The sequence below is a fragment of the Vanacampus margaritifer genome, chromosome 8 (genome assembly GCF_051991255.1).
Source record: "Vanacampus margaritifer isolate UIUO_Vmar chromosome 8, RoL_Vmar_1.0, whole genome shotgun sequence".
Taxonomy (NCBI): Eukaryota; Metazoa; Chordata; class Actinopteri; order Syngnathiformes; family Syngnathidae; genus Vanacampus; species Vanacampus margaritifer.
This window is the reverse complement of record NC_135439.1, coordinates 20,375,744-20,403,538: the sequence shown is the minus strand read 5'-3', so window position 1 is coordinate 20,403,538 and position 27,795 is coordinate 20,375,744. Positions and strand designations below refer to the sequence as shown.

The 27,795-nt window shown below is 41.0% G+C and overlaps 5 protein-coding genes and 1 non-coding gene across 7 annotated transcripts; 1 reads left to right on the top strand and 5 right to left on the bottom strand.

Moving 5' to 3' along the window:
- Positions 1-1,131: 1,131 nt before the first annotated feature.
- LOC144056985 (urocortin-3-like) lies at positions 1,132-2,186 on the bottom strand. Of its 2 annotated transcripts, none has more exons than XM_077574164.1 (2): positions 1,955-2,186; positions 1,132-1,776 (listed from the first exon to the last, which is right to left on the bottom strand). In XM_077574164.1, exon 2 carries the CDS (start codon positions 1,764-1,766, stop codon positions 1,401-1,403), a length of 366 nt encoding a protein of 121 aa, XP_077430290.1. In that variant the 5' UTR covers positions 1,767-1,776; positions 1,955-2,186; the 3' UTR covers positions 1,132-1,400. The 2 variants fall into 2 exon arrangements, with proteins under 2 accessions (XP_077430290.1, XP_077430289.1); XM_077574163.1 differs by having other exon boundaries at positions 1,959-2,185.
- A 4,066-nt stretch (positions 2,187-6,252) lies between these two features.
- Positions 6,253-12,533, bottom strand: uqcrc1 (ubiquinol-cytochrome c reductase core protein 1). Its single transcript, XM_077572752.1, has 12 exons — positions 12,387-12,533; positions 11,253-11,393; positions 11,079-11,165; positions 10,752-10,881; positions 9,003-9,201; positions 8,783-8,862; positions 8,592-8,707; positions 7,592-7,735; positions 7,149-7,309; positions 6,886-7,060; positions 6,738-6,813; positions 6,253-6,668 (listed from the first exon to the last, which is right to left on the bottom strand). The coding sequence occupies exons 1-12, from the start codon at positions 12,447-12,449 to the stop codon at positions 6,604-6,606; spliced, it is 1,437 nt and encodes a 478-aa protein (XP_077428878.1). The 5' UTR covers positions 12,450-12,533; the 3' UTR covers positions 6,253-6,603.
- On the bottom strand, positions 7,419-7,539 carry LOC144057189 (small nucleolar RNA SNORA26). The gene has a single exon (XR_013295186.1). It is a non-coding gene; the product is annotated as a small nucleolar RNA SNORA26 (small nucleolar RNA).
- A 675-nt stretch (positions 12,534-13,208) lies between the features above and the next one.
- On the bottom strand, positions 13,209-19,919 carry LOC144056199 (tubulin monoglycylase TTLL3-like). The gene is made up of 15 exons (XM_077572751.1): positions 19,776-19,919; positions 18,685-18,800; positions 17,491-17,584; positions 17,322-17,413; positions 17,051-17,210; positions 16,926-16,972; positions 16,721-16,849; positions 16,541-16,655; positions 16,358-16,453; positions 16,118-16,289; positions 15,901-16,049; positions 15,590-15,833; positions 14,103-14,362; positions 13,772-13,947; positions 13,209-13,708 (listed from the first exon to the last, which is right to left on the bottom strand). Exons 3-15 carry the CDS (start codon positions 17,537-17,539, stop codon positions 13,349-13,351), a joined length of 2,049 nt encoding a protein of 682 aa, XP_077428877.1. The 5' UTR covers positions 17,540-17,584; positions 18,685-18,800; positions 19,776-19,919; the 3' UTR covers positions 13,209-13,348.
- On the top strand, positions 19,822-22,046 carry hmces (5-hydroxymethylcytosine binding, ES cell specific). The gene is made up of 6 exons (XM_077572753.1): positions 19,822-20,010; positions 20,249-20,392; positions 20,557-20,712; positions 20,855-21,009; positions 21,077-21,269; positions 21,424-22,046. Exons 1-6 carry the CDS (start codon positions 19,822-19,824, stop codon positions 21,592-21,594), a joined length of 1,008 nt encoding a protein of 335 aa, XP_077428879.1. The 3' UTR covers positions 21,595-22,046.
- LOC144056202 (ras-related protein rab7) lies at positions 21,704-26,274 on the bottom strand. The gene is made up of 6 exons (XM_077572754.1): positions 25,910-26,274; positions 24,325-24,387; positions 24,026-24,152; positions 23,049-23,267; positions 22,836-22,964; positions 21,704-22,764 (listed from the first exon to the last, which is right to left on the bottom strand). The coding sequence occupies exons 2-6, from the start codon at positions 24,375-24,377 to the stop codon at positions 22,669-22,671; spliced, it is 624 nt and encodes a 207-aa protein (XP_077428880.1). The 5' UTR covers positions 24,378-24,387; positions 25,910-26,274; the 3' UTR covers positions 21,704-22,668.
- Between the last annotated feature and the right edge of the window lie 1,521 nt (positions 26,275-27,795).

Here is a 27,795-nt window from a genome sequence, read left to right as displayed (position 1 = left end):
TGCAGCAATCGAGGAAAACGTGATGAAGAATCAAATACACGAACAGCTAACAAGAACTTAACTGAGCCAAGGGAAGGGGCCTATTTTTTCACACACACAAAAAAAGAATACTGAAATAATGGTGACCTTGTGTACTTTAGTCACAAGCAGTGTGCCATCTGCGCATGTTTAGTTGAGGGGGAAAAAAGTTAATTTACTCAAACGAGGACATGACACCACTCACTCTGTTGTATGAATAGCAACAGGTGGATTCTTTTACACAGGTTTAATTGTACCCTTTGACATCTAATGGGAGAGCATTTAATAACGAGCATAGATAGATGAACCAAGACACAGATAAATAATGATTTTTAAAAAATTTAGTGAGATTGGACAATTTCCCACAGCTTCCAGGCTATGGCACCTGGTTGGTAATCACGACCAACAGTAAATGACGTGTGTGCATCTGTGTTGTCATCGCACAGGCCTACGCTGCACCCTGCAAGTCAGTTGGGATCAACTCCAGCTCACCAGGCACCACGCTATAAAAAATGTATGACTTGATAGTTCAGGTACGTGTTACCAATGAGTGTCCAGTAAGCGTACGTATGTCTATGCCATTTAAGATTTGTTATAGGAGCACTTTGGCCAAGTAGAGAGGTTCCATATGGTAGATTCAGAAAACCAAAACTTGATCTTGATTTCATTAAGATGGTTTGTTTGTGTGGTTGTCGCTTGTTACGTTTTCTGTCGGTTTTATGAGCTTTAAGTAATTGTCTCAATGTCATGACGGGCAACAGAGCAAACTCCAGTGTGAATCAAATGAACAGTTTATTTCACTCTGTTGAATCACATTTCATGCTCAGTGCCGGAGCCCAGATGAATCATGCCGCAAGATAGTCTTTGTATAGCAGAGCAGATAAAGCACAAAGACTTACCATAGCCCAGAAGTGTCAAATGCAACAAGCCTTGCAAACAAAGGCTTATATGAAAGCCCTGCTCTTTCATTTCTTTCTGAGGTCAATATCCTGCCTGTGTCTTTGTCGTGTTTATCGGCCATCCCCAGTGTTGGGGGTGACGCACTCATTTGTCTTCAATGGCTCGCTGATGCTTGTCAATGCAGAGTAAGATGAATAAGACGAGCGAAGAATAAATGTTATCATCACATTTAATTCAACAAGCTTTGTTTGAATTCGTGACATGCAAAAACACCAAGGAACAGAATTGTGATGAGAAGAATGTGACCTAAGGAATGAGACAGTAGTGCAGCTCTTTCCACTTCTACATTTGATAGTGATGTAAGTAGAAAGGAAGATCTATGTACTAATTGTATCTGAACTACTAACTTTGCCATTGATACATTGTGTTAAAGTAAATGTTTTTATCTCCAATTCCAGCTTTTTCCCCGCCATGCCGTCGTGCTATTTCCTCTTGCCGATCCGCGCCATCAGTTCCGCGTTGGCTGCCGCTTTGGTCCTCAAGTCCTGGTTCTTGGCCAGGTCTATGAGGACGCTGAGGATACTGGTGGGGACGTCAAGGGACAGGGCGAAGCGGGACCCCGGCTGGGCTCTCTTCAGCACCTGCGGGACACGCGCCGGCCGCAGAAGCACGCGCTGCTCGGACCGTAGCAACGAGTCCAACACGCCGCCGCGCTTCATCGCGTCGACGGCCAGCGTGCTTCTCCTCGTGTCCTCGTCCAAGTCGCCCAGAGCGGGACTGCTCCTCTGAGCGTGGCTCCCGCAAGGCAGCAGCAGCGCCAGGCAGAAGCACAACCGCACCGTTCTCATGCTCGCGGGTCTGTTGGCAAGATGATGCAAATGGTTTGAAAGCGCTTGCAAACGCAGGACGCAAGGATGAAGTCAGTCCAACAAATTGTTACAAAGCACCCTACTTGGCGTGCGGTTTTGCAATACGCAGCAATATCTAAGGATACAACAAAAGACAATCAACTCAAGCGTCACTGTTGAGTACTTACTTACTTGGTGTCACTGCAGTGGATTGTTGGTGACTTGAAAAAAGGCACGGCAACTTCCAGCGTTGGAAATAATCTGGAAATTTGAATAATCAACGAAATATGTGTTGGCTGTCCTCCTCAGTAACGACAGGAGCGACCAGTGTGTCACGCAGCGGGACGTTGAAGTGGCTGAGTGTCCCGCACGACCCCGTCCGTCTTCACTTTGCCGTCCCCTCTCTCTGTTTGTTATGTTCCCCCTCCCTTCTTTTAATCTCATTTCCTCCAGTCTCATCGCTATGTCTTTCTGCCATCTAAAAATAACACAATCACAATCATTTGTTCATAATGACACGGACAGTCGGCACACAGAAGAAAAGTGCAGTTATCCAAATGTAATAATAAACCTCTGATGCCAAAAAAGAGGATGCGTGAGAGAGATATGATCTCAGCCACACTCGTGCATTCATTTGATTCATCATGCAGAAGAGCAACATATCAAATGTGAGTACAGTGATAAGACAGACTAAATAAATGATTATTATTATCATTTGTGTGCACAAGTTCCAATATTCCTTGGTGTGTCCACATTCATTTTCAGCTCTTATACATTGATGAGCAGTGAGTCAATAAGGTACCCATTATGAAACCAGAGCTGCTGACAATTTAAAGAGTAAGTCAAGTAAAAACATATTCACAATATGTTCTTTGCGCCCCCACTTGTCTTAACATGATATTCTGATTCATATTGTATTTATGGAATATGAATTAAGCAGCAAATTTTATCCATCTCAGGGAGTGGCCATTTTACTACTTGCAGTCGACTGAAAATGACATCACAGTGCCTAAGAACTCAGGTATGACATTGTACTTTCACTTTTCCTATTATTTATTTATTTATTTTTACCAGGGGCAGTACATTTACATATGACCTAGCTCAATCAGAAAAAGTAGAAGGAGTGGCAAAGACTTACTTGTTCATGTGACGTTCACAAACTGAGCCTTTCGGCACTGTGATGTCGTTTTCAAGTCGACAGCAAGTGGCAAAATGGCCGCCCAAAGAGGTGGATAAAAACAAGTGGATTTTGCTGCTTAATTTATATTCCATAAATGCAAAATTAACCAGAATACTGTATTTAGACTAGTGGGAGTACATAAAAAGTTTATTTTTATTTTTTTTACTTGACTTTCTATTTCAATGCAGCTTACAAGTACTGTAGTACTAAAAACTACCAAATTTGGGGGGTGGAGGCATAAATGGACCTTGCTAGCGTCACTGATACTTTCTACTGTTTTTTTTTCAGGCAGAGTGGGTTCAGTACCCATTCAGTGACAATGAGAATGTGAGTGTGCCTTGTCATTGACTGGCTATTGGTCCAAAGTGGAGGTTGTCCGTCACCTAAGTTATCTTAGAGAGGCAACAGTTCTTTGTGACCATGAACAGAATAGACGTTTACCGAAAATGGTAGGATGGATGTGTGTAAACTAGGGGTGGGAATCTTTGAATGTCTCACGATTTGATTCCAATTTTTGGGTCTGCGATTCGATTCAGAATCGATTTTTGATTAAGAAAGATTTTGATTCCAAATGATTTGATTGACAATGATTTTTGCTTCAATCTATAGATGTGCAAGGAATTGTACTCCAGTCTAACAAACTAATGCTAATTAGCGCGCTACTCGAGGCACTTTTATCACTCAAAGGAATTGCTCCACGCTGGGAAAAAAAAACCCTTTTATTTATAAACATGAACAGCACTCCAAATAAAGGCACACACAGACGAAGGCAAGACAGTATAAAATAATTTAAATAAAATCGATTTTGGGACATTTAAAATCTATTCTGAATCATACTAAATGAGAATCGCGATTCTTATGAGAATCAATTTTTTTGGCACACCCCTAGTATAAACAGTTCATTTGTATCATTTTTTTTATTTTTTATTTCTTAAATCAAGTCGATTTTAAGATTATGCTTAAATGTTCCATGGGCCTATATAGAACAATGCTCATTAGAGAGCAGAACTCTGGGGATATTGAACCAAAATCGTGGAGAGCCGTAAATTTGTGTTTGTCATTATGGTGAGCAGCAATCAGCACAGCAGTGTGCCATCTGACAATGAGGTAGTAGACGAATGGCCACACACAATCAGAGTGATCTCTGGCCTAACCACCTAGAGAACCTAAATAATAAGATGGTGTCAGACTACATGAGTTTAGATTCTGTGGGCAGAGGAGGGGCAGGGGGGCACTTCCATTGTGGCCAAAAACTCCTGCATGCTCATTTGTATGCGCCAACATAGAATGTTCAATGTGCGTGTGTAATGTGTAGTTTTGTGCTTGGCTGATACTCTAAAAGCATCTGACCATGTGTTTTATTTCAATTTTTGCTCTTTGTTACTTAATTGTGTTTTCAATATTATACCTGATGATATGGGTTGTTTTGTAGTTTAACACCTTACATGATATGCAAACTCATTTAAAATCATACTAAAATCCATGTTAATCACAAACTACATTGCAAACCAAATACAACATTCAAACAGGCGCAATGATGCTAGAACACACAGGAAGCATATGCCTGTTTGTTTTTGTTTTTGCACTTTAGCACAATGTGTCAACATCCCTCTTCACCTGTCACGCCCCAGTAACATCTCCAAAACCGAGCTGCTTACGTCAGTGACTCTAAAAGAAGCAGTTCTACATGACGGAGCAATCCCAAATAGTGTGAGGAGATTTTACAGGCTTCATTAGCTTTACAGCAACAGCTGCTGAAGCATATTGTTGCTTCTTTAAAAAGGCAATTGCATATTTTTCTTGTAGTGTCATGAAAAATGTAACTCATCTAAGGTGACTTATGGGCCTATTGTCACATTTTCAGTGTGTTCTTTTTGCGTAGCACCGTCAGATGCCTCAGATCCCGTATTAAAGGAGCACAAAGGCAGCGAGAAGAAAAAGAACTCTGGAAAACGGCGAGGAGGAAGATGTCACATGTCTACCCCCGTCTCCTGAAGCACCTCCATTGCATCCCATCTCCGGACCAATCCTCATCTCACTAATGACTTAAGTTCAACATGATTACGGTGGCTGGGCCCTCGGGGGTCCTGCATCATGGATGGCCACAGATAAACGAACATACGTTGCGCAGATGTCACCCCTCCTCCTAACTAATGTTCATGATTTGTACCAGTCAGTCGCATCGCTGTCACAGATCCAGCATGACTTCATGTTAATACCCGATTAGGTCATGATTCAAAGCAGATCCTGGCCTATCATCCGGCGGGCTGAGTCACATAAATCTTATCATAGAGGTTCTACGTCAGTCTGTGTGTAACTAGTACAAGGGGGTCTGCAACCTGCAGCTCTCGAGCCACATGAGACTTTTTCGTTCATCTGTTGTGGCTCTCTGTGACTTTGGAAATGAATAACAAGTATTTAAGGCCACGTGTACACTATAAAACCCCGATGTGGTGATGCTGAATGCTAAATTCAGGAGCTGTAATGATGAACCTCACGATACGATAATTATCACCATATTGTGGCGGTGTTGGCAACATAAAAAAAAGCTCATATTTTAAGTAAACAAGTAATTGAACCATTTGCATCATGAGTTGATTTCAGGGGGGAAAAAAATTATTTTAAGCGGGTGACGATATATCAACCTCTTGAGTTTTCTGCTATATTCATGCCTCAATGCCACTATGGTCGCCGCCCTCCGCCATCTTGAATTACTTTGTAAACAATGCACAGTGCATTATGTTAGTATTGGCTCAACTGCGTAAAATATCAGTCTATGTAGTTCATAATGCTGTGCTTGGCTGAAGCATGTGAAAAGTAACATTTTTTTGATGGAGATGTGACGATATTGTGGTATCCAAATCAAATAGACGCGGATTATTTTACTTGAAAGTTAGCCTCAACAAAGCGTCTTTTTTCAGAGTTCAAAATGTTTCATGCAGAAATATTGTGTTCCTTATAGCAGTTCTTTGATTTCATAAGTGCAATACACTAAGTTTGTATACAGATAAAATGATACAGTATGCAGCGTTATCCTCACTTTAGACCTCAAAAGGGTTTTGTAGCTCCCGGTGTCCCCCATAGTAAATGGCCATACTGGCTCTGAGTATCGAAGGTTGCCGACCCCTGAACTAGTAATTAGATCTGTTGAAGTGACGTAAATCAGAATTTTACCTGACTTCTGAATCAGTAATTCCCAACCAGTGTGCCATGGCCTGCTAGTGTGTCATGAGTGCCACTAAAAAATGACCCAATTGCTATTAATTGATCTGTGACTACGGGACCAAATATGACAAAACGACTCAGTAATTTTACAGTTTTATTTTCATCAGAATTAGAGCTTCTGTTAAGTACAATAGAAGACAGAAATGAATCTTACAGAAATGATAAATATGCTCTTGCTCCAGAATGGTTATATTTAGGATGTACAGAGTCCTGACTTCAGTAAACTACTTGAAGTCTACATCCTCCCAATTCTGTGCCTGCTGCTGAGGTCGTGTGCAGATTAAACAAGGTTACCAATTCATCAACTCGACTCACACTCTTAGCTGCCACCGTCAATGGCTAAAATGGTGGGCGTGATAAGAGTGGGATGGGTGGCTCGATGGCTTTGTGTGGACAAGTCGGTGAGGACACGAAGCAAAACCACAATGTCATTTAAAACCTCAGCCAGTACATAGCACTGCGTACTCTGTTGTAGTCCGGCATCTGCTCAATGGGGCCTAATGGAGAGATGTGAGGAACATCCGTTAATCATCATTCTTCAAAAGGGGTCCAACATTAGAACTCACCGATCGCTACCACAGCTGGACACTTATCGTAGATGTATTTAGAGCAGACGTCACGCACCATTTTGGGGGTCAGGGCCTGAAAAGATGCGGCCAAAGTGTGGTCAGCACAACGAGACTGATTTTCTGCCTACATTTGAAAGCGACTCACGTCGATGCGAGCGTTCCACTCAGCCAGAGAAATGCGCCGTTCATAGTTGAGAATCTGTCTGCCGATGTCATCGCAAATTGGAGTCGTTCCATTGAGCTGTCCCACCATACTGGCCTTCAGAGCATTCTTGCCTCTTGCTAAATCACTCTCAGTGAACGTGGTGCACACATTCATCCTGCATGAGGCACAACATGACTCCATTTTCAGACGTTCTAATGAAGCGCGCGGTTGATGTGATCTGGGCCACATGTGACATTTCTCACCACACGTTCTGCGCCGCGTACATCATGTCGTCAATCTGGAACCTATCGGACACAAAGTAAATGCCCAGCAGGCCAGTGTCGCTGTAGGACGAGTAGAATGACTGGAAGCTTTCACACAGGTTCTCCTCCACGACCATGCGGGCCAGACTGCTGCTCATGTTCTTCGTGGGAATAAGGAGGGGACATGGTAAGTTTTGCTGGTGTGTTCTATTGTTTGGAAGAAATGGGTGATATCAAAACGGAAACAATTCCAGCTGCTGATTGTACTGGAGGTGTCCCTCCCGACAGGTCCAGAGGCAGGGGTGAGACCCCTGACCCAGGTTTTGAGAGAGGAGCATTATTTACCCCTCCGTCATGGCCGCTCAAAACACAAACAGTCTCAAGTGGGCAAAGTTTCAAGGGGACAAATAACCAACTTATAACACATTATACTGGCGTCTTACCTTTCCGCCACCGCAGGTGAGGTCATAGCTTCCGATGGTGGCGTTGGCCACCATGAGAGCCACAGTGTCTGGGCTGGCAACACCGGGACCCTCCACAGCGAAGGCAATGTGTGCCAGGGGCATTGCGTCATCACGCATGCGGATCTGAGGAGAATTGTTGCATGAACTCGTCAACATGACATTAAACTTTCTTCTTTTTTTTACTGGCTTCAACATCTTGGGCTGGGTATTGATTCTAATTTCCTCAATCGATTCAATTTCTATTCACAAGAGTTCAGAGTTTGACCTATTTGTGTATATAGGAAATGTGGTTCTTTCTAAGGAAAACAATACTGCTTTTGTCCAAAGGTGACGCCATAATCAACGAAAACCAAATGCTCATTTGTGTTACTTTATGTGTTAGACAAACATTGACAGTAATGAGATGAAAATGTTTTCATATTCAATAATTTTAAATCTACATTAAAAGATTCTGAATTGTCTTAAAGTGCTTAAGTCAGGTCTTTCATAAATGTAAGAAAATATTTAAAAATTCATGTCAACAGTAAATTTCAAGAACCACCCCCCCACCGCCAAAAAAATGGCCTTTTAAAATTATATTTTCGGATGAATTTATGGGAAAAGGAGATATTAAAATAATCGATTCGTGGTTTTATGATTCAATATCAGGCTCGAAAAGGAAACTCGATTCGATATTGATTATTCGATTTTTTAAAACCCAGCCCTAATAAATCCCAATAATAATTAAGTCTAATTTCACCAGAACATTAATCAAGTTACTGGCAGGTTTAAGAGTACTTTGACCAAATTCTGTTCTGTTTTCTCAAATTCAAGTCTTCTCCTCTATTGTTTGTTTGTTAGCATGTCTCAACCAAACTGGCGCATTCAATGATGCTATGATTTCCCCCGGTACAATTTTACTACCTCCGCAAACTCAGGCGAGCCAAGCCGAGCGCCAAAAGCGATGAAATATCCCTGCAAATCCATTTAAAGAGCTCACCTCGCTTCCTGTGAATCTGCAGGTTGACAACAAAGGAACAGCATCTGCCTCGTAATTAAAGGGCACTGCACTCAAGTGAGTCTGGGCCAAACCAACCAGCTCCTCGTGGTTCACACCTGCATATTGAGCACATCACATGAAGGGCCAATTTTTCCACCAATCGTGCAGATGGTGGCAGAAATGGGCCCAACCTCCAGCTGCAGCCAGAACCATGCGCGGCGCCTTGTAATGGAGGTTGACGTATTCCACTAGATCTTGGCGGGTGAGAATTCTAATAGAATTTTAAATGATGTTTGTTAAAAATTTTAAAGGTTTGTGCATTCATACAACAAATTACAAAAAATAAAGCAAATGATGAAGTTGAGCAACTTATGATGCCTATATACGATTTTAGTTTGTTTATCCTTCTACCTGGCATTGTCGGATGGTCCCAGAACACTGCGGCCGAGAGGAGTACCCTGGAAGGCGGTTGCATGCAGCATGTCCAGACAAACTTCCTGCAGGTTGCCTTCCACTTCCTCCAGTTCACGCAGCACAACGCCTCGCTGCTGCTCAATCTCCGCCTCGCTCAGTGAGCAGTTCTGCACCACCTCCGACAGCAGCTCCACCGCTGAGGAAACAAGTACAGCGGTGCCTTGACTTACAAGTGCCACAACTTAGTTTTAGACTTATGAGCTGTTTGTTGCTTGGACATGTTTTTTTTTTTTTGTTGTTTTTTTTTTTTTTACAAAGTGTTGCGAACAAGAATGTGAGTTACAAATAGTGTTGCTCCGATACCACTTTTTGGCTTCAGATACCGATACATGGCTGTGTCTTATCGGCCGATGCCAATACCATAATAATACCACGCCATTTGAAAAAATATGTAAAAAAATATATATAATAATAATAATATTCTGAAGTACTCCATACTCATTTGGATGTAAAATCATTACTAACTTGGTCAGGCACTGTTTAAAAATCTTTGTGAAACAGAAAATTCATGCAGCGAACACCTGTGATCAAACATCAGCGAGTGTGTGCTGCGTTCAAATTTTTATATTAGTATTGGTAAATGGCATCGGCCCGTTATTTGTTAGTACTTCCTGATACCGAAGCCAGCATTTTAATGCAGTATTGGGGCCCCTGCCCATACTGGTATCGGTACAACACTACAGTAGTTACAAATGAGCTTCAGATAAACTGTTGCTCAAGTGACATGAACAAAAAAGCACAGTTGCATTTGTTGATGGGCTTTCAGCTTTTTAGTGAATGGGACAGAGTCAAAAATACAACAACAAAAAAATAATCACAAGGAGCAACACTAATAGAGCTGTCAAAATTAATCAATTAATCGACAAGTAATTGATTACCAAATTAATCAACAACTATTTTAAAGGATCTTTGTGCAGTTGATCACTTTTTTTTCTTTTCTTTTTTTACTCGTGACTGCCACTTCTGGCCCAAAGCGTAACTGCAGCATCTGTGTCATGCTCATTCATAGTGAGCATATGAGTGCGTATACGATCTTAAAGCAACAGCCACAGTTGACAAACGAAGACATGACTTCAAATGAGGTAAGAAAAACTCCACCCCTCCCCTCCCTCCCCCCAAAAACTGGAGTGTGCAGGTCCGCACACTCTACTATAAAGGGAAGATAAAAGCTGATAGATGCAGTCAGAGTAAAACAATCAGGGCTCTTCATACTCATCTGGGCATTTCTGGAGCATGCATGATGTAGAAAAAGCTTTAATATCACCTTTTTAAATGGGACAATGCACTTAATCGAGTAATCGTTACGAGCCATTTTTTAATTAAAAATACTCTGATTTTAAGGATATCAACAGAAGTAGTCAACAGTAGTTGTTCACTGATTTCTCCAAAATGCTTTTGTAATACATTTTAATGGAAAATTAAAAATACTCAGATTAGTCGATTAATCGATTGCATAATCAATAGATTAATTGATTCTAAAAATATTCGATAGTGACAGCACCAAACACTACAGACAGACCTATTTTTATTTACTGAAATCATGTTACAAAAAAAATCTATATTTTGTGGGAGCCAACACAGATTAAAAACATGAAATACAAACAAATTAGAAGTGCACCAGCATTACAGAACAGCATGTGCTCTCATTTGAAGGTTCCACTGTCAAAACTAATAAGTCACGTTTACCTTTAGGAAGGTCTTTAGCCAAGATTTTCATGTAATATGCGGTGTGTTCCCGGGATGTGTAGGCACTCAAGTGAGCACCCATTGACTCCACCTGCTTCTCAAAGGCTGACTGAGGGTACTTCTTGGTTCCCTAGAGAACAAGGACAAAAGGTGCCTTGTGGAACTGTTTGACTTTTGACGCACACAGTGGAGATGACTTGAATTCCTACCCAAGTCCTAATGTGCTTTAGTCTATCACTAACAGACACTAAGGTAGTAGTAAAGTTTACAATTACAGTAAAATTCTATCCATCTATCTAAAATGTCAGTGCATCAGCCTAGGATTACCTTAAAAGCCATGTGCTCCAGGAAAAATCCTGCTCCATTGTTCTTTTCATTCTCATAGCGACTGCCAGCATTGATCCACAGTCCGACCTATGATGAAGACATGCAGAGAGTGAGCATTGATCATAAGCACTACAGCATCCACTACTGCAGCGATGCACATTATGAAGTCCTTACAGTGCATGTAGGATGTCCCGTCTCTTCCGATGCGACCCTCAATCCATTTTCCAGGGTAGTGAGACGGGCTTCAGGGGCTCCCAGCAGGCTTTGGGCATAGCTGACTGAAGCCTGTCCACGCCTCAGGGACAACAGGAGGGGCTAGAAAAGCAAGATAGTCACTTGAAATGTACAATATTAATAATACAAATACATATAAACAACTTGGCATAAATCGCCAATGAGAAACATATTGGTACCATTTTTTTTTAACTTCATTAGGTGACGATTTAAAAAATAATACAATCCAACAAATCTTTGGAATGAATGACTTCAAATACAAGGCAATATTTGCTTAGACTACTTCATGTTACATTTTTGCCTCATTTGAATGGCAACAGAGACAAAACAGAATCTGCTCCGAAAAATCATTCTGAATATAATAAACTACCAAACCTGACAGATAACACAATCCATACATATTTAACACATTTTCATATGGATTATAATAACAGACCTTAACAGTTGTAAGCGTATAAGCAACTTTAATATATATTAATCTTTAACTTGTCATTTCATGATATGCACGGTCACAAAACCTATAAGTGATTTATAATAATAACATGCATTATTGAAACAAAATATTGGTCGCCCTACAAACATTACAAAACACGATCCAAGGTCAAAACGCAGATTTCATTTATGGCAAAGGCCAGATAATTAGTCAGAAGACACATTGACAACCGATAGAAGAGCATCACTAAACAATTCTTTAGTCAAAGTCACCATACTTAACTAGCTCCTATTTACGAAGCTATGCTATGTTGAGAGGGCAAACAGGGACGTACTATTTTTGACAAGAGCAGGCAATGAGAAAACCCACCATACGAAAATAAAACAACTAGTTTGCGCATGTAATCTTCAACGGTCAACGAAATTAGTGGTGACAAAGGCGTTAATTCTATTTGTCAGTTGACCTTGCATTCGCTCCAAGCTAGCCGACGCTAAAATGCTAACCGAAGGTACCACTTGCGGAAAGCTAACCAAGACAGTTGCTTCCTCGATTTTGGGTTGGTTCACTTCACTTCCACAACATCGGGAACTTGAAACGCCTTTAGGCTTTTTCTTTAACAAGTTACTTGAAGCCTTACTTACACTGCGGGTTTTGGCGAGTACACGACCCACGGTACTCCCAACTCGGCACACAGACGCCGCCATTTTTCACTCCAGGTTAGAGAAGACAGTTTCCGCTGTCCTCGCGCATTGGCTCTTCTTCGTTTGTGCGCTAAACTATGTCATCCACCTCAGAACTATTTATCACTACCACGTGTTCAAAACGTGTTATTGAAGGTATATAAATAAAAAAGTTAAATATCTCTGTTTTCTTTATAATCCAAAACAAAAGTCGTTTTAGTGAATAGCTTACACATCTTACAGCAATAACTGTGTGTGCTAAAAAAAAAAAAAAAACTTTCATTATGAAGTTACAGGTATTGGTCATTTATGTGGCATTACATTTTTGAGTAGGCTCCACTTGGAAACAAAAACGTTGTTTGTGGTCTCACCAATCATATACAGACAGGTAATGCATTAAAAAGAAAATAATTCAATAAGAACAGACTCTTCAGTTGCATTCACATGTACATTGTGTCAAAGTTTGCATGCTTTACCGCATAAAGTGTACATGTTAGGTTAATTGAATGTGTGTCAATATGTGTCCATTCGGTCAAAATCAGTTAAGATAGGTTGGGATAGGCGCACCTGCCAAACGAATGAGGCTAAGGGCTACTGTAGCTTAAGCTTCAAGTAAAGCAGGAATGAACTATATACTGTATATATATATATAATAACGAGCCATTCCATTCTTAACTTTATTGAGAGATAAAGCATTTTTGAAGTATGTGTAAAGGTTTTTGGTCAATAACTCTGCAACACAGCAACAAATATATTATATTTTAGTGTACATTTTTACAAAATATTGATGGCATAGATGCTTGCGGGTTTCTTACCATCAACCAAACTGGTGCCTTTATGGATTGTTTTAGAATGACAACCTCTAAGAGCTTCTTGTTTTTTTCTTCTTCTATGGCATTCAACATTCCTTGAGGATGTCTTCCCTACAAGCCTCTTCGCCACAAAAAGACAGAACGTGAGCAAGCATCAAGAGGTAGGTGGATGGACCTGTGTGCCGTCTTTGGCAGGTGTAGGGTGAATGTTTCAATAGGGATGGGAACTGGTGGCTGAGGAATAGGAAGAGGAAGAATTTTCTTTGAGATGTTTTTAATGGGAGCATTGGCACTCTTGACCACTTTTGGCAGAGGCTTGCTTTTTTCGGTCGCCATCTCCTTTCTGGTGCCATGATACTTTGGGGCTGAGCGGTTCAAAGGCCTCAGAGGAGGAAGCAGACAGGTGCCTTTCAGCCGGAAGCCCTCGATAAATAAATTGACTCCAACATACTGTGGTATATCTACGGTTGCCTAGAAAACAAAAGAGACAAATTAAGTAATGCAGTCAAATGATCTGATTGTAAAGTTGCCTACCTGTTGATATATAAGCTCAAAGTCTCCCGTGTCTGCTGATCTGTTTACTCTGCGGTCTAGGACGACGCGCAGCGTGTCCTCCTGCACAGCTGCACAAAGACGGGCTGTGACGGGTGTAGAGGGGGCCATGGTTGGACTGGCATTGATTTCAATCAGCCATGGATGTAAGTCACGGCCTGGAGAAACAAGTACTGTATCTGATTATTTATTATTAGTCATTTCAATTCTAATAAGTAGTTATTACTTCAGGAAATTACCATAAACAGTACCTGGAAGTGCATTTAAGGGCCTACATTAATATGACTGTAATGTATGTTGCTCATGCTCATACCTAACATGAAGTCAGCCCCATAAAGCTCAAATGTGTTTTTTCGTGAATCCACAAGATCTTGTGCGGTCTGCAATGCATGGATAACAGCCTTCTTCATCCCGGGCACAACCGTATTTTCCCACTGAGCCTTGTAGCCCCGACCAGACAGAAAGGTCATGAACTGGTCGTCTGACCACATGTTGTCTTCTGGGATGCACGGATGGCGTTGATGAGAAGGCCTCAGATGCTTCTGGATGGAATTATTGCACAAGTGCACAGAGCTGTAAGAAGGGCATAAATGAAGTTTGACGTTACTATATTATAATACTAGATTCAAGTGAACCATTTAGTTATATATATGTTTAGTTATAATCAAATCACAAATTAATGCACTGACTTCATAATTAAGTCCCGTAACGTAACAGCTTAAACTGGGGATACTTGACTCATTGATCCATTTTCAACAGTAAGAAGATAATATTTTATCTATAATTAATGTGATAAATTCATTATTTTTCATGAACAGTTAATACTTTTTAAAACAAATCTTGCCACTTGCTGTTGACTGATGATCATCAAGATGACATCACATGTGCTGAGGAAATATGTAACGACCAATCATGGCTCAGTTTGCCGACCAAACCCAGAAAACAGGTGAGCCGTGATTGGTTGTTACCTATTTCTTCAACACAGGTGATGTCATCTTCAGTCGACAGCAAGTGGAAAATGTGGTTTTAAATGTATTAATTGTACATGAAAAATAATGAAGTTATCAAATAAATTTTGGACAAAATATTAACTTTTTACTGCTGTCAAGGATCCTTTAAAGATGGAAATGATGGTGGCAGTAATTCAAATACAAAAATGAACTTCGCTTCGCTAATACCCACTTCACTTAGTTACTGTTGCTAAGTCAGACAAGCTATTGCAAGCAACATCGGTATCCACTGCCTGCACTCCCTGGAAATATGATACAATAATGATTCTCAAAGTGCGGTGCTAGTCTTTGGCTTGATGGTCGAGACCAAAAAAAAAGTCACCAGCAATAGTCCCTGTTTAGCTAGATATCTTTCTATTTACTACATAGCTAGCTAACTAGCCTCGTTAACTTAGTTGGCTAAGTTTTCTAGTGCCATGCATTACTACACCTCTCACTAGCTACATAACATGCTGTTACACGACTTACTTCAGGACAGGCAAAATTATTTTCTTGATTATCATTATTTTTATTTTATTTTTTTAAGGGATTCAACCAACTATGTAGGCTAGCTTGATTTTTAGAAACAGAACAAAATCAATTCCCTTCAATGTCTATGGATAACACATTACTATAGCTACAGTATTTTAATTTACTGACTCTTTAAAAGAGCAAAACTTTATCAAAAACTTAAAAAAAGAGTCTTAAATCGTAAAATTTAATTCAGTTTTTCTTTGACTGGCCAATCTGCATTTCGGGGTGTGGCGTTAGTGAACGGTCAATTAAGAGAGATAAAATGTTTCAAACATACTTGTCCATTGTGTCCAATGAGTAAGGTTGGGTACAGAAGCGCAAGTAACACTTCTTATAAAACCACACGGTGAGAGGGTTCCAGTCTGTGACCAGAAACCACTGGCGCACATCAAACTTGGTGCCCTCCACCAAGAAGGGCCGTTCCAAGTACTTCTGCACCACCCACTTGCTTTCCTTGATCACAGCTGGATCGCTGTCCACCAGGCTGAGAATCTGATCTAAACGCTTGGCACATTTAATGCCTAGAAGACACAAGAGATGGAGTCATATTTTGAAATAGTGCACGTATGACAGGGTCAGAGCTCTCACCTCTGCCTCTGGACATAGCACCGGGCTTGATGATCCATATGTTGTGTATGCCGTCCGTGTCCAGTTGTGGACTGACCTCGGCCAGCCTCTGTAGCATGGCCTTACAGCAGGTTACCAAGTGATTACTAATCTCAATTTGGGCTCCGTCACTGAGTGAAAGAGCAAACAAAACCTCTATTGTGTATGCAAACACACACTGACACACTGCAGGACTTACTGAACAAGCAAGCAGTAGTTGTCAATAAATTCCCCCCACTCCTCCGTCGTCAGGGATGGATTTGTCTCCAAGCTTGTGTCAATGTCAGCGTGATCCAAACTCTCAAGAAAATCCTGGCACACTTTGAGAGCTGCGTTGATCATTTTGAAAACAATCACAGGATCGGGTGGTTCTAAAAAATGGAGGAACACAATCAAGTGGAACCCTAGTGATCTACATTGTATGATAAAATGATTATACTTTGAATGTGCTTGTTTTTCTTCTCTTCCTGAACATGATGTGGTCCCTCCACAACATACTTCAAAAGACTGATGCAAGCTGTCCTCCTATAGTCCTCTTCAGGAGGGAAATACAGTCTACAGTCATCAAAAAGTTGTACTTCTTTCTAATTCTTGGACCAGAAAGTCATTTAGAATGTCTCACCAATGAAAGCATGTTTTTCATCCCGTGCTGCAAGTCTGTAACAGCGAGGAAAGAAGGTGTCCGGGTCTGCTGAGTCAAACCAGTGCAGACTCCTCAGGTTCACACACAAGCCCACCTGGAACACATTGTTTTTTTTAATTGAATAATCTATTGAGTCAACTCAACATAAGACGATTGTACTTTGGTGGTGAAGCTGCCTGCTTTGGCAAAATGATTGATCATCTGTTCTTTCTGCAAGATGCTGGTGTTGATGGCATCTCTTTTAATTGTCCAGTAGAAATAAACCATTTCATTCCGCACCAGGCGAGACTGAGGAATGAAAAAAGCGACATTTAACTCAAAAAAATACCAGATGTTCTCGTGTTTTGTTTCTTTGTGTCCTTACCATAAGACTGTGATGTTCATCCGGATCTTGTTCTTGCTTGACATAATCTGAGAAGGAGGATCAATAGCACATCAATAAAAAAGACCAAATGTGCCATTTTAACATCACATCCTCCATCAGCTGACCATCTTCACCATCGCTGTCATCATTACAGCGGTCCGCTTTAACAGGCCGTGCGTACGTATGGAGGCCAGGGCGACACATCCGCTTTTCCACCCAGCCTCTGGCCCTCAGTGAGGCCCTAATAACCGGGTACGGACCCTGAACGGTGAAGACTTTATGCAACTAAAAGTAAGAAGTAGAAGTAAAAAAATGGAGGTGTGATTAAAAAAATGAATATTTCCAAAATAATACAAAGCCAATTTCTTTCATAATATAAATGTATTGTTGACCTACCTTGACAGTTTTTTCCACCATGGCTTTGGCGGTCTTTAGTCTCTCTGGGTTGAGAGCAGGCAGGTGTACACTGTTCCGGCATGGAGGTGAAGCTGTCTCACACACACAAATGAAAGAAAAGAATGGATGATGAGGGGGTAATCTGTACAAATGTATTGTGAGAATTTACCGTTTTGCAGGGTTTTGATTTCAACTTGACTTTGGCATTGCTGGACCATTGCTGCTAGTTTGTGGTCCTTAAACAGAGCCACAGATGGTCCCTCCTGTAAATCCAAGAGCACTCTTTTACACATTTGCCTTGAAGAACAAACTACCGTGAATGTAACTAAAGGTAAGCCCAAAAGCGTAATTTCATGAAACTTTAATAGATGGCCTTCAGACTCAAACATTTGTGTCTCGAGTGCATCCTCATGATTAATTCAACATTTGTGATCTATAAGCTGACTCTAACCATCTGAGGGTCAAGTTTAGAGTCAAAACATTACAGTGTATGTACTTTTAATATAATTGTAAAGGAAATTAAACAAGAAGAAGCTATTTGGAGCTGTGGCTTTGGCAAACAATGGTAATTTAGGCATTTTTATTTGTAATAAGTCACATAGTTTGTCTGATTAATAATAATGGGGCAAACATTTATTCAACACTAGCACAGGCAAACACTTTTCTTAAGACAAAACCGATATTCTATTGGGACAATTTCGGCATGCGTTTATTTCCCTGTTTCATGATTCAACCATGCATCATTATCACTCTGGGAAACAAAAACATAAATTATTTATATGTATGTGCACACACTTGTCCAGAAGGTATTTGTGCATTAACCTTACAGTGAAAAGGTGTGTTCAATAGGGCGCATAATGTGATACATTGATTAAAACTCTGATGGCAACAACAGGTTTACTTTGTCAATGTGAGGGTCAAATTGCAGACTGCCTGGCTACAACGGTTAGATTTGCACCTTGACATGGTGTGAGTAAACAATTGTCACACAACTGCAAACTGCAAACCAACCACATTTCCCAATATTTATATTCTGCCGTTTAGATGAAAAACAAATCTAATGATGAATTATACATATAAAACTTATTCTTAAATTGCAGTACACCGAAAAAATGGGGAGTGATATTTACTTGAAAAACTTAGTAAAGGTTGATGCACTCAGAAATTCTAAGTACATTTTACACGGAGTTTAACTAGAATTTCTGATGTGGACAAACTTTACTAGATTTTTTCAAGTAAATATCAATCCCCATTTTTTCAGTGTATAGCCCAAATAGATATAACAAGTAAAAACTATTTTATATCACATGATCGAATTTGTGAAAAAACCCTATTTAACTACAGTAGCCTCTTTTGTTCCTACCTGCTAAACTCCAAGATGTGCTGACTTTGTTGTTGAGTTTCCCCGGAGGAACGCACAGTCTGCCTCAACTCGGTTTACGGTTCCCATGACAACAACCAAGGGCGCCTCTATGCAACCTGCACATGAACACATTTATTGTATGGCATTTCATGTATTTTATTTTATTTTTAATATTCAATTAGGTATTATGTGATATACAATGTAGTTTTTAATTTTTTAATTTATTATTATTTAATATTAAGGGACTGTGTTACAAAAGGATAACGCTACATTGTAGACTGCTGGAAATTCTAATTTAGAGTTTAGGAGGTCCAGTCTCTTATGTTTCAGTCCAAAGTAAACACAAACGTGGTCTAAGACCTCATACATGTTTTTCAAAGTGAATTAAAAATGGATTTGCTCAAAACTATCAGACAATAATCGTTTTATTATCAGCTGCGTTCATGTTTTTAATTTTTCGAAATAGATTCACACAGAAATATTTCAAAACTATTTCATACAACCAACAAATAGGCTACTGACAAACATTCATTCATCCATTCATTATCTGAACTGCTTAACTGATGAACAATGCTACTATAATATTTGGAGTTACAGAAAAACAGTTGTATTGCAATTTTCAATGCATTTCTTCAGCAAAGATCAAAACAATTAAGTAGTAGGGCCTATAAATTGAAAACCATACAGCAAAAACAAAGCCCTCGCTTTAAACAACCAACGTAATAAGGTAAAAGGGCAAGTTTGATATTTGAAAGTAATTTCCTAGTCCATGAAAATTAATATAATATCACCCCCCTCCCCCGACTATGCCGCCATGTTGAATCAACATCGTCTCGTTGCGTCACAGTGACGTCATCGTACAGTGGCGGCCAAGGGCTGTCCGGGCATATCTCCTCCTCATTCACTCCATCAAAACTCACACACACACACTTCTCATAACAAACACGAACACGCTGTTTTACTTACGACATCGTTACGTAGGCCAAATAAAACAGGAAAAACTGGTAAGCTTCACGTTTTCTAACGAGAAATTGACGGAACAGTTAAGCTAACATTACATGCTAATTTATCAGTACAACGTGCTAGCTTACAGTCTCCTTAATTTGCCTCATTGGAACACCGCGGTTCGCCGGTAAAATGTGCGGAAGGACTGCGTGCACTTTGGCTCCGGACGAGGTGAGCCGAGCAAGCTCGTACAGAAACCGGCGCGGGCAGCGGAGACAGCCTGGCTGGAGGGACGGAGATGCGGACAAATATCGACCCTCCTACAACAAGAGTCCCCAGTCCATGAGCCCGGTGTTGCTGTCCCACAGGCACTTTGACAAGGTAAACTGATTGAGAACTGGATCAAAAGTACGCTTGGGAAACTCTTAGTATGATTAACCAGTGTTTTCATAACTTTATTTAGCACACAACTCACAAAAAATGTAGACGCGACCAAAACAAACAAACAAAACCTTTTTCTTGTTTTATCCACAAGACATACAGTATGTCACCAAAAACAGACCGAAAAAAGAAGAAAATGGAAATGTGTGTGTGTGTGTGTGTGTGTGTGCGTGCGCAGAATGCACCTGTGGATGAGTGTGTTTTAGCTGCCATGCGTTGGGGCCTGGTCCCGTCCTGGTTTAAAGAGAACGACCCGAGCAAAATGCAATACAGCACCAGCAACTGTCGCAGTGAGAACATCCTGCAGAAAAAGACTTACAAGGTACTTTGTGGCAAACAATTTTAACATGTATTTTATTAATAATTTACTTGGTTGTTTAATTTCACATTTTATGCGTGGGCAGGAACTTCAGAGACCAACTATTTGTATACAAGCAATTCAAAAATCAAGTTTCCATAATATGTCTCCTTTTCTTTATCACCAAGGAGCCTCTGCTGAAAGGACAGCGCTGCGTCATCCTCTCTGATGGCTTCTATGAGTGGAGGAGGCAGGAAAAAGAAAAGCAGCCATTTTTCATCTATTTCCCTCAGACTCACAAGTCCTGTGAGGAGAAACAGGATCCTATCAATGAGTCAGCAGAGGTAAACCAATGTCTCCCCACTTTGTTAAAAGTTCGTGTTTTATGTTGTCTCTGATTTGGACCTATTGTGGGTTAGGGTCTGGAACGTTTCCCCCGTGATAAATAGTGGTTCACAATTAACATTTGCTGGGTGGTGTCAACAGGCAGAAGAAGCATCAGATGAATGGACAGGCTGGAGGTTGTTGACCATGGCAGGACTATTTGATTGCTGGACACCTCCAACTGGTGGAGAGCCCCTCTACACCTACAGTGTCATTACTGTGAACGCGTCCCCCAATCTCCACAGCATCCATGACAGGTGAGGATAGGAGATACGCCTTTTAAGCTTTGCTTTGCTTCCGAGCTGAGGGTGTTGCCCGTTTCAGGATGCCAGCCATCTTGGCCGGCGAGGACGAAGTGAGACGATGGCTTGATTTCGGGGAAGTGAAATCGGTGGATGCTTTAAAACTGCTCCAATCAGAAGACATATTGACCTATCACCCTGTCTCTTCGTTTGTCAATAATTCTCGCAACAACTCTCCCGAGTGCCTTCAGCCTGTGGACCTCAACCAGAAAAAGGTACACGATTTATTGTGCTATTTTGGCCATGTGAATACATAAAAAAACAATAAACATGCAGAGAAAAATGAGACTTATACAACTTACGTCTTTATGTGATCAAAATGGTTACCTTTCAAGTCATCTGACAAACGTGGCCATGTATTCCCCACAGGAGCCCAAGCCGACAGCCAGCAGCAAGATGATGATGAGCTGGCTGGCGAGCGGCTCTTCAAAGAGGAAGGCGTCGGAGGAGGACAGAGACAAGAAAGACACTCCCAGCAAGTCTACAGGGGCACTTCAGCAGTGGCTGCAGGGAGCCAACAAAAAAACGAAAACCCAGTAAAGGACAATTACTGGATTTTGTTCTCGTTTCAGATCGTTGTGACATTCTTCTATTCAGTTATAACATGGGCCATATAGTTAATATATATACTCAGAAATAAACAGGTTGCTGAATTTGAGGTTTTTATTACCCTTATTACTTGAAAGGCAAAGACATTTTGAAACATTGCTATGCATTTATCATATTTATAATACAATGATGAATGCCACTACTTCCACCATCTCACTTTCTCGTTCAAAGTCACAGCCTGGTAGCTATTCTCTAATCCATAATGCATTTCCATTTTACCATGATTCAAACAGACAGATCTGATTGGTTAAAAGAAATGTCAAGCACTTAAAGCAACTGGCAGTAAGATATGGAGACTTACATGTTTGTCTCCCCCACAAAATGATTGCAATTGTACAAAGTCTTTGAAACAAGTTGTCAATAAAAAGAAACACATTGGTTAAGTGTACTGAGTTACAAACCATAGTTATACTTCTTCTCCAGGACTGTCAAGTAGGAGTGACATGCTGTCTTGATTTGTTTGATGTTGCACCACCAAGTCATTACTGTACAACAGAAAGTCAAAAAGGGAACAGTGCTAATCTGTGAGCTCGTTTCGTGTACGGTAGCTTTCAGGGTTCTTTTGAATGACTTTGAGAGTGGTGCAACTTGTAATTTGTCATTTTCATCATGTATCAATTAGCACAACATCATTAGGCAACATATTACTGCAATTGTCACATTCTGATCATCCAAACTTGAATCTCAGTCCCTAACGTGTATTTATTCTGTTTTAAGGTTGTGTGAGGTGGAGCGTGACACATAGCCACAACACAAATGACTAAAAGGAGGGGAGCAGTGTTTCCTCTATTCATGCAGTTGTGGCGCCTTGTGAATGTTAGACAACAACCACCACAGCTACAGAAAAAAATCCAACTGCAGCATGTTGATCACATGGTACTCTTGTGAGCGTCTTGTACGCTGGACATGGGGGAGGGGGGTCAACACGGTGGGTCATGGGAAGGGAGGATATTTAGACAAGGCATGACGGGGTGATGAGGGCCGTGACGCAGCTCTCCGCGGTCCTCAGCAGCTGCAGGTCTCCGCCGAAGGCTTGGCTCGCTCGTTCCTGTCCAGCTTAATTGGCTCTGGAAACTCGTTGTACAACTCCACTTCGGTCTCCTGGTTGAAAAGACAGGCAGGAGAGTTGCAAATCTGCACCAAGAGCTACCGTACCACTGCTAATGCCTTACCTGTTTGAGAGCGTTGCGTGCAATCGTCTGGAAGGCCTGCTCCACATTGATGGCCTCCTTGGCGCTGGTTTCAAAATAAGGGATGTTGTTCTTGCTCTGACACCAAGCCTGTGCCCGCTTGGTTGTGACCTGAATGTACACGGGAGCATGTGGAATATTTTAGGGCCCAGTAGTAAAACTAAAAGGAAGAAAAGAGGAAGTCTGCCAGGACACCTGTCTGTTCTCTAAATCGATCTTGTTGCCGAGCACAACAAAGGGGAAGTTCTCTGGGTCTCGGGGGCTGGCCTGGATTAGGAACTCGTCCCTCCAGCTGTCGAGGGTCTTGAAAGTGTTGGGGGCCGTCACGTCAAACACCAGAACGCAGCAGTCTGCTCCACGGTAGAACGCCACTCCTAAAGACTGAAACCTCTCCTGACCTGCCGTGTCCCAAATCTGAAACACAACAAAAGGAAGTGAAACAACTTGATTTGCGAGTCCCCACATAAACGGAAACACAGAGCAGCCTTCCAAATTAAAAGCATGATTTCAAAGCAAGATATAATTAAAAATCACACACTAAACAGCTTGAGGAATTCTCAACATGATAGATATTACTCAATTACATGAATGACTATTGTATTGAATTTTATTATTCACTGTATTCCTTAAAAATAAGTTGTATAACCACATATTTTGATCGAGACTCTTTTTCTTCTTCTGGCCACTGGATTATTTATATCATTTTATGTATCTTTTTTAAATTTTTTATTCATTTTATTATGTGCTCTATGCAAAATTGACTTTTATGAGCAAATTGAAAAATATAATAGCCATTAATTTCATGCAATTTTAGGAAAATTGCTATAATTGGATAGATCATTAAAAAAAATGAATTGTTTTTTTTTTTTTTATACAAATTTTAAGGATCATAAATACTAATTGTCTCGGCACTTGTTATCGGTTTCTGTGATTACTGGTACCGCTATAGATCTAAAAAGAAAAAGTGATAATGAACATCCCTTATTTTTTATTGTTATTATTATTATTATCATCATCATCATAATCATTATCGTAAGAGGAAGAATGAAATGTAGCAGGATCTAAACTATCATATTGGGGCGACAATCCCCAATGCACTTTCAAATGTTAGCGAATGGGACAAACAGCACAGAATCTCTCTTGAATTGGCGCGTACGCTATACGTTTCATACCTGCATTGTGACAAGTCTGTCATCCACCATCACTTCTTTCGTCAAGAAGTCTGCACCTATCGTGGCCTTGTACTGGTTACTGAACTTCTTATTCACATACTGGTTCATCAGTGAGGTCTTGCCAACTCTAGACGGGAACCAAGCACAAGGCAAGAAATGAAGGTGAGGGACAGAAAACCTTCATTTGTGTGCTTGTGGAGTGGAGTGGTGAGAGCAGAACAAGTGGTGCTCTTTGCCGTAATGCATCCACGACAGGTGCACTGCAAACCACTCGAGCTTTATGGACGAGGACCACTCACCCAGAGTCTCCGAGGATGATGACTTTGAGGAGGACTTTCTTCCTTGAAGTCATTGTGCCTCAGCTGGAATGACATGAGAGAACATTAAGGGGGGTAACTACCACAAAGTGGACACAGCGCTCCAAGCAGACAATTGTTCTAGATAAGTACAACATGCTTATTGACGGAAATGTGCAACAACGCAATGACAGAAAAAGCAGCAATGTACAATTTATGCACACTACTATGTATTGTTTTTTTACATTACGCAAATATTGCGTCTTAAGAATGTTAAACGTTGGCACCCCTTGTGCAATCTCCCTTCACTTTTGTGTTGTCTACGCCTACAGCACATGTTACCAAAGAGAAAGTGAGTTTTGTTTTGTAAGTGTTTGACAACAGATCACTAATTTTAGCACTTGTACGTCAGTTAAGTATGTTGGAATGACAGGACATGGACATGTATGCCATGTAAGATTTACGAGGAAAATATATATATTTTCAACTATAAGATGGTTTACAAATTAATTACAACTAATGGGAAGTCGCCAGCGTAACAATACGGACTTTGTTTGACTTTGGAGGTTCAATGTTGTTAAAAGAATACCAAAAACAAACCCCAGTCACAAGACAGAATAAAGAATGGAACTAAGTGTTAATCATTATATGTTCTTACTCTACGAGAGAAAACACAGATGATTTCATCTATTTTTGTTGTACATAAAGTGATTATCTTACTATTGTATTTAAATGAGGCGGAAGGGAGGCAATGGCAGCATTTACATTTAACGTGAGACAACTGTGGTCATTTACAGATAGAATCACTACACCAGTATAATCAGTATTAATAATAAAACTTGCTGTAAATTGTGGTATAATCACGAAGCATTCCTCACTTCATCTGAGTGTGCGAAATGTACTCAATAAACATCACAGTACATCCAGCAGGGCCGACCAAAGTCCAAACTCTGTGATTTGACTGGATTACGGTTAGAGTTGTGATGAGTCTTCTTCGACAAACTGTCAGGAAGCAAACATTTACGTATGCTTTTGCTTCTTTCAATCATAACAAAATAATAATGCAGGAAGAGAGACCACAATGCTGGTGCCAAAGTGCTAGGGTAGCGGCGCTCCTAATCTGCACCCCATGACACATCGTCAGCGACTGATCACATGGTTGGTCAACACACGGCTAACGGAATCATGACTTGGCAAGCAGCAGTTAGCTCGGAAAAAATGGGATTTATAACCATCATTGGTGTAAAAAAAAAAAAAAAACGTTTAACGAGAAGCACAATGAATACAGGTAATCGATTACAGGGAATGCACAGTCATCATTTCAATGCCGTGAAAACACTCGAAGGTGGCCAACATTTCTAACATCTCGAAAGGTTGATTCACGAAAACAGTTTTTGGGGGGGTCTGATAACGAGCGAGAGCGTGTTGTTTTAGCCGCATTTTTGCTCGTTTTTGTGATTTGCCACCAGCTAAATCGATTCGGCTAGCGTTCATCTTAACAACGGGAGATGGGAAATGTAACGCGATTCCCCAAAGGGTCATCGTTCATATTCGCTGAGCCAATGTGTGCAAATATCATAAACCATACCTGTGAGACGATCCTGTGATCAAAAGTGGACTTTTCCTCAGACTTGGTTCCTAGCGTTAGCTAACGCGCAGATTAGCAAAAAAGAGGCTAACAGTTCCTTTTAAATGTCTGTCGTCGCAAAAGTATCCCTTTGAAGCCTCGACACTGTGCTAATAAATGATATCTGTCCGTCGCGATGAACTCTCCGAATCGAAATGAGCGCTGTCAGAGGCAGCGAATATCTCACTTGGAGATTTGCTACAATGGTGTCTTGTTGTCGTTGACGTTGGCGTTTCCTGTTCGTCAAGCTAATGTGCTAGCCTAGCCGTTAGCCTCGTTCGCTTGCTACTAGCTGTCTGTCCACTTCCTCCAAAACAAGCTCCGTCGGGGCGATGACGTAACACGCTGGCTACGCCTTGCTCAGCTGGGCCAACCAGGACGGACACACGCACACGCGCGCGCGCGCGCACACACACACGCACACACACACACACACACACACACACGCACACACACACACACACACACACGCGTAAGAATTCTAAAAGTTTGTTGATAGAAATGTATCAATACCAGCTACAAACAGCTGGATATAAATTCTGATGTCACCACCAGTAACTATATGCAGGTGTGGAAAGACAACTGAAGTGGTAATAAAATAATGAAAACAATAATGGGTCATTCCAGAATTGGAGGACATTTGGCCTTCAAAATTCTTGAAAAATAAACCTTCACTTTTCTGATATTCTGCTACATTTTCATCAATAATAGGTAATAAACTATCAAATGCTTGATTAGCTCATCTTACAGATCAATGGTACAATTTTCATTACAATGAATAATGATTATTATTTGAAATATTATGCTTATTTCGTTAGGGGAAGTATTTAACTTAATAACTAAATTCTCACATTTATCAGATTATTCTATTAACTGGACAAAATCAACACTACTACCTACTACAGACAATTCATGGAACCCTGCAAGCCAGGACCCCCACTACTCATTTTCTATAGATAATTTAAAATACGTAGGCATAAAAATCTCACCTAAATTAACTGATTTAAACTTTACTCCACTTCTGGATAGCATTTATAGTGACTTGGAGCGCTGGAATAATCTTCCTATTTCTTTAATAGGACGAATAGCCACCATTAAAATGAAAGTTTTACCCAAAATCAACTATTTTTTCTCAATGATTCCATTTAAACCTACAAAATTTTACTGGAATAAAAAAAAGCAAAGATAAGTCTATCTACTCTTCAGAAAAGTAAATCCAAAGGAGGTCTAGAGGCACCAAATTGTATGCACTACTATATAGCTAACCAGCTACAATATATCGTTCTATGGGCACAACCCAACAGAGACACTAACTGTTGGCTGGAACTAGAACAGAAGGATTGTAATAAACTCAGACTTCTAGATTTGCTCTTCATTACAACATCGATTAAGCGACATAATGATAATCGGACTTGCGGCCGTATGTGTTGGACACTCGGGTTAAGAGAGGGGCGGAGCTGTCAACTGATCACCACCTGGTGGTGTGTTGGCTCCGATGGCGGGGTAAGATGCCGGTCCGACCAGGCAGGCCCAAACGTACTGTGAGGGTCTGCTGGGAACGTCTGGCAAAATCCCCTATCAGAAAGAGTTTCAACGCGCATCTCCGGCAGAGCTTCTCCATTGTCCCGGGGGAGGCGGGGGACATTGAGTCCGAGTGGACCATGTTCCGCGCTTCAATTGTTGAGGCGGCCGATCGGAGCTGTGGCCGTAAGGTGGTTGGTGCCTGTCGTGGCGGCAATCCTCGAACCCGCTGGTGGACACCAGCGGTAAGGGATGCCGTCAAGCTGAAGAAGGAGTCCTATCGGGCCTTTTTGGCCTGTGGGACTCCGGAGGCTGCTGACGGGTAC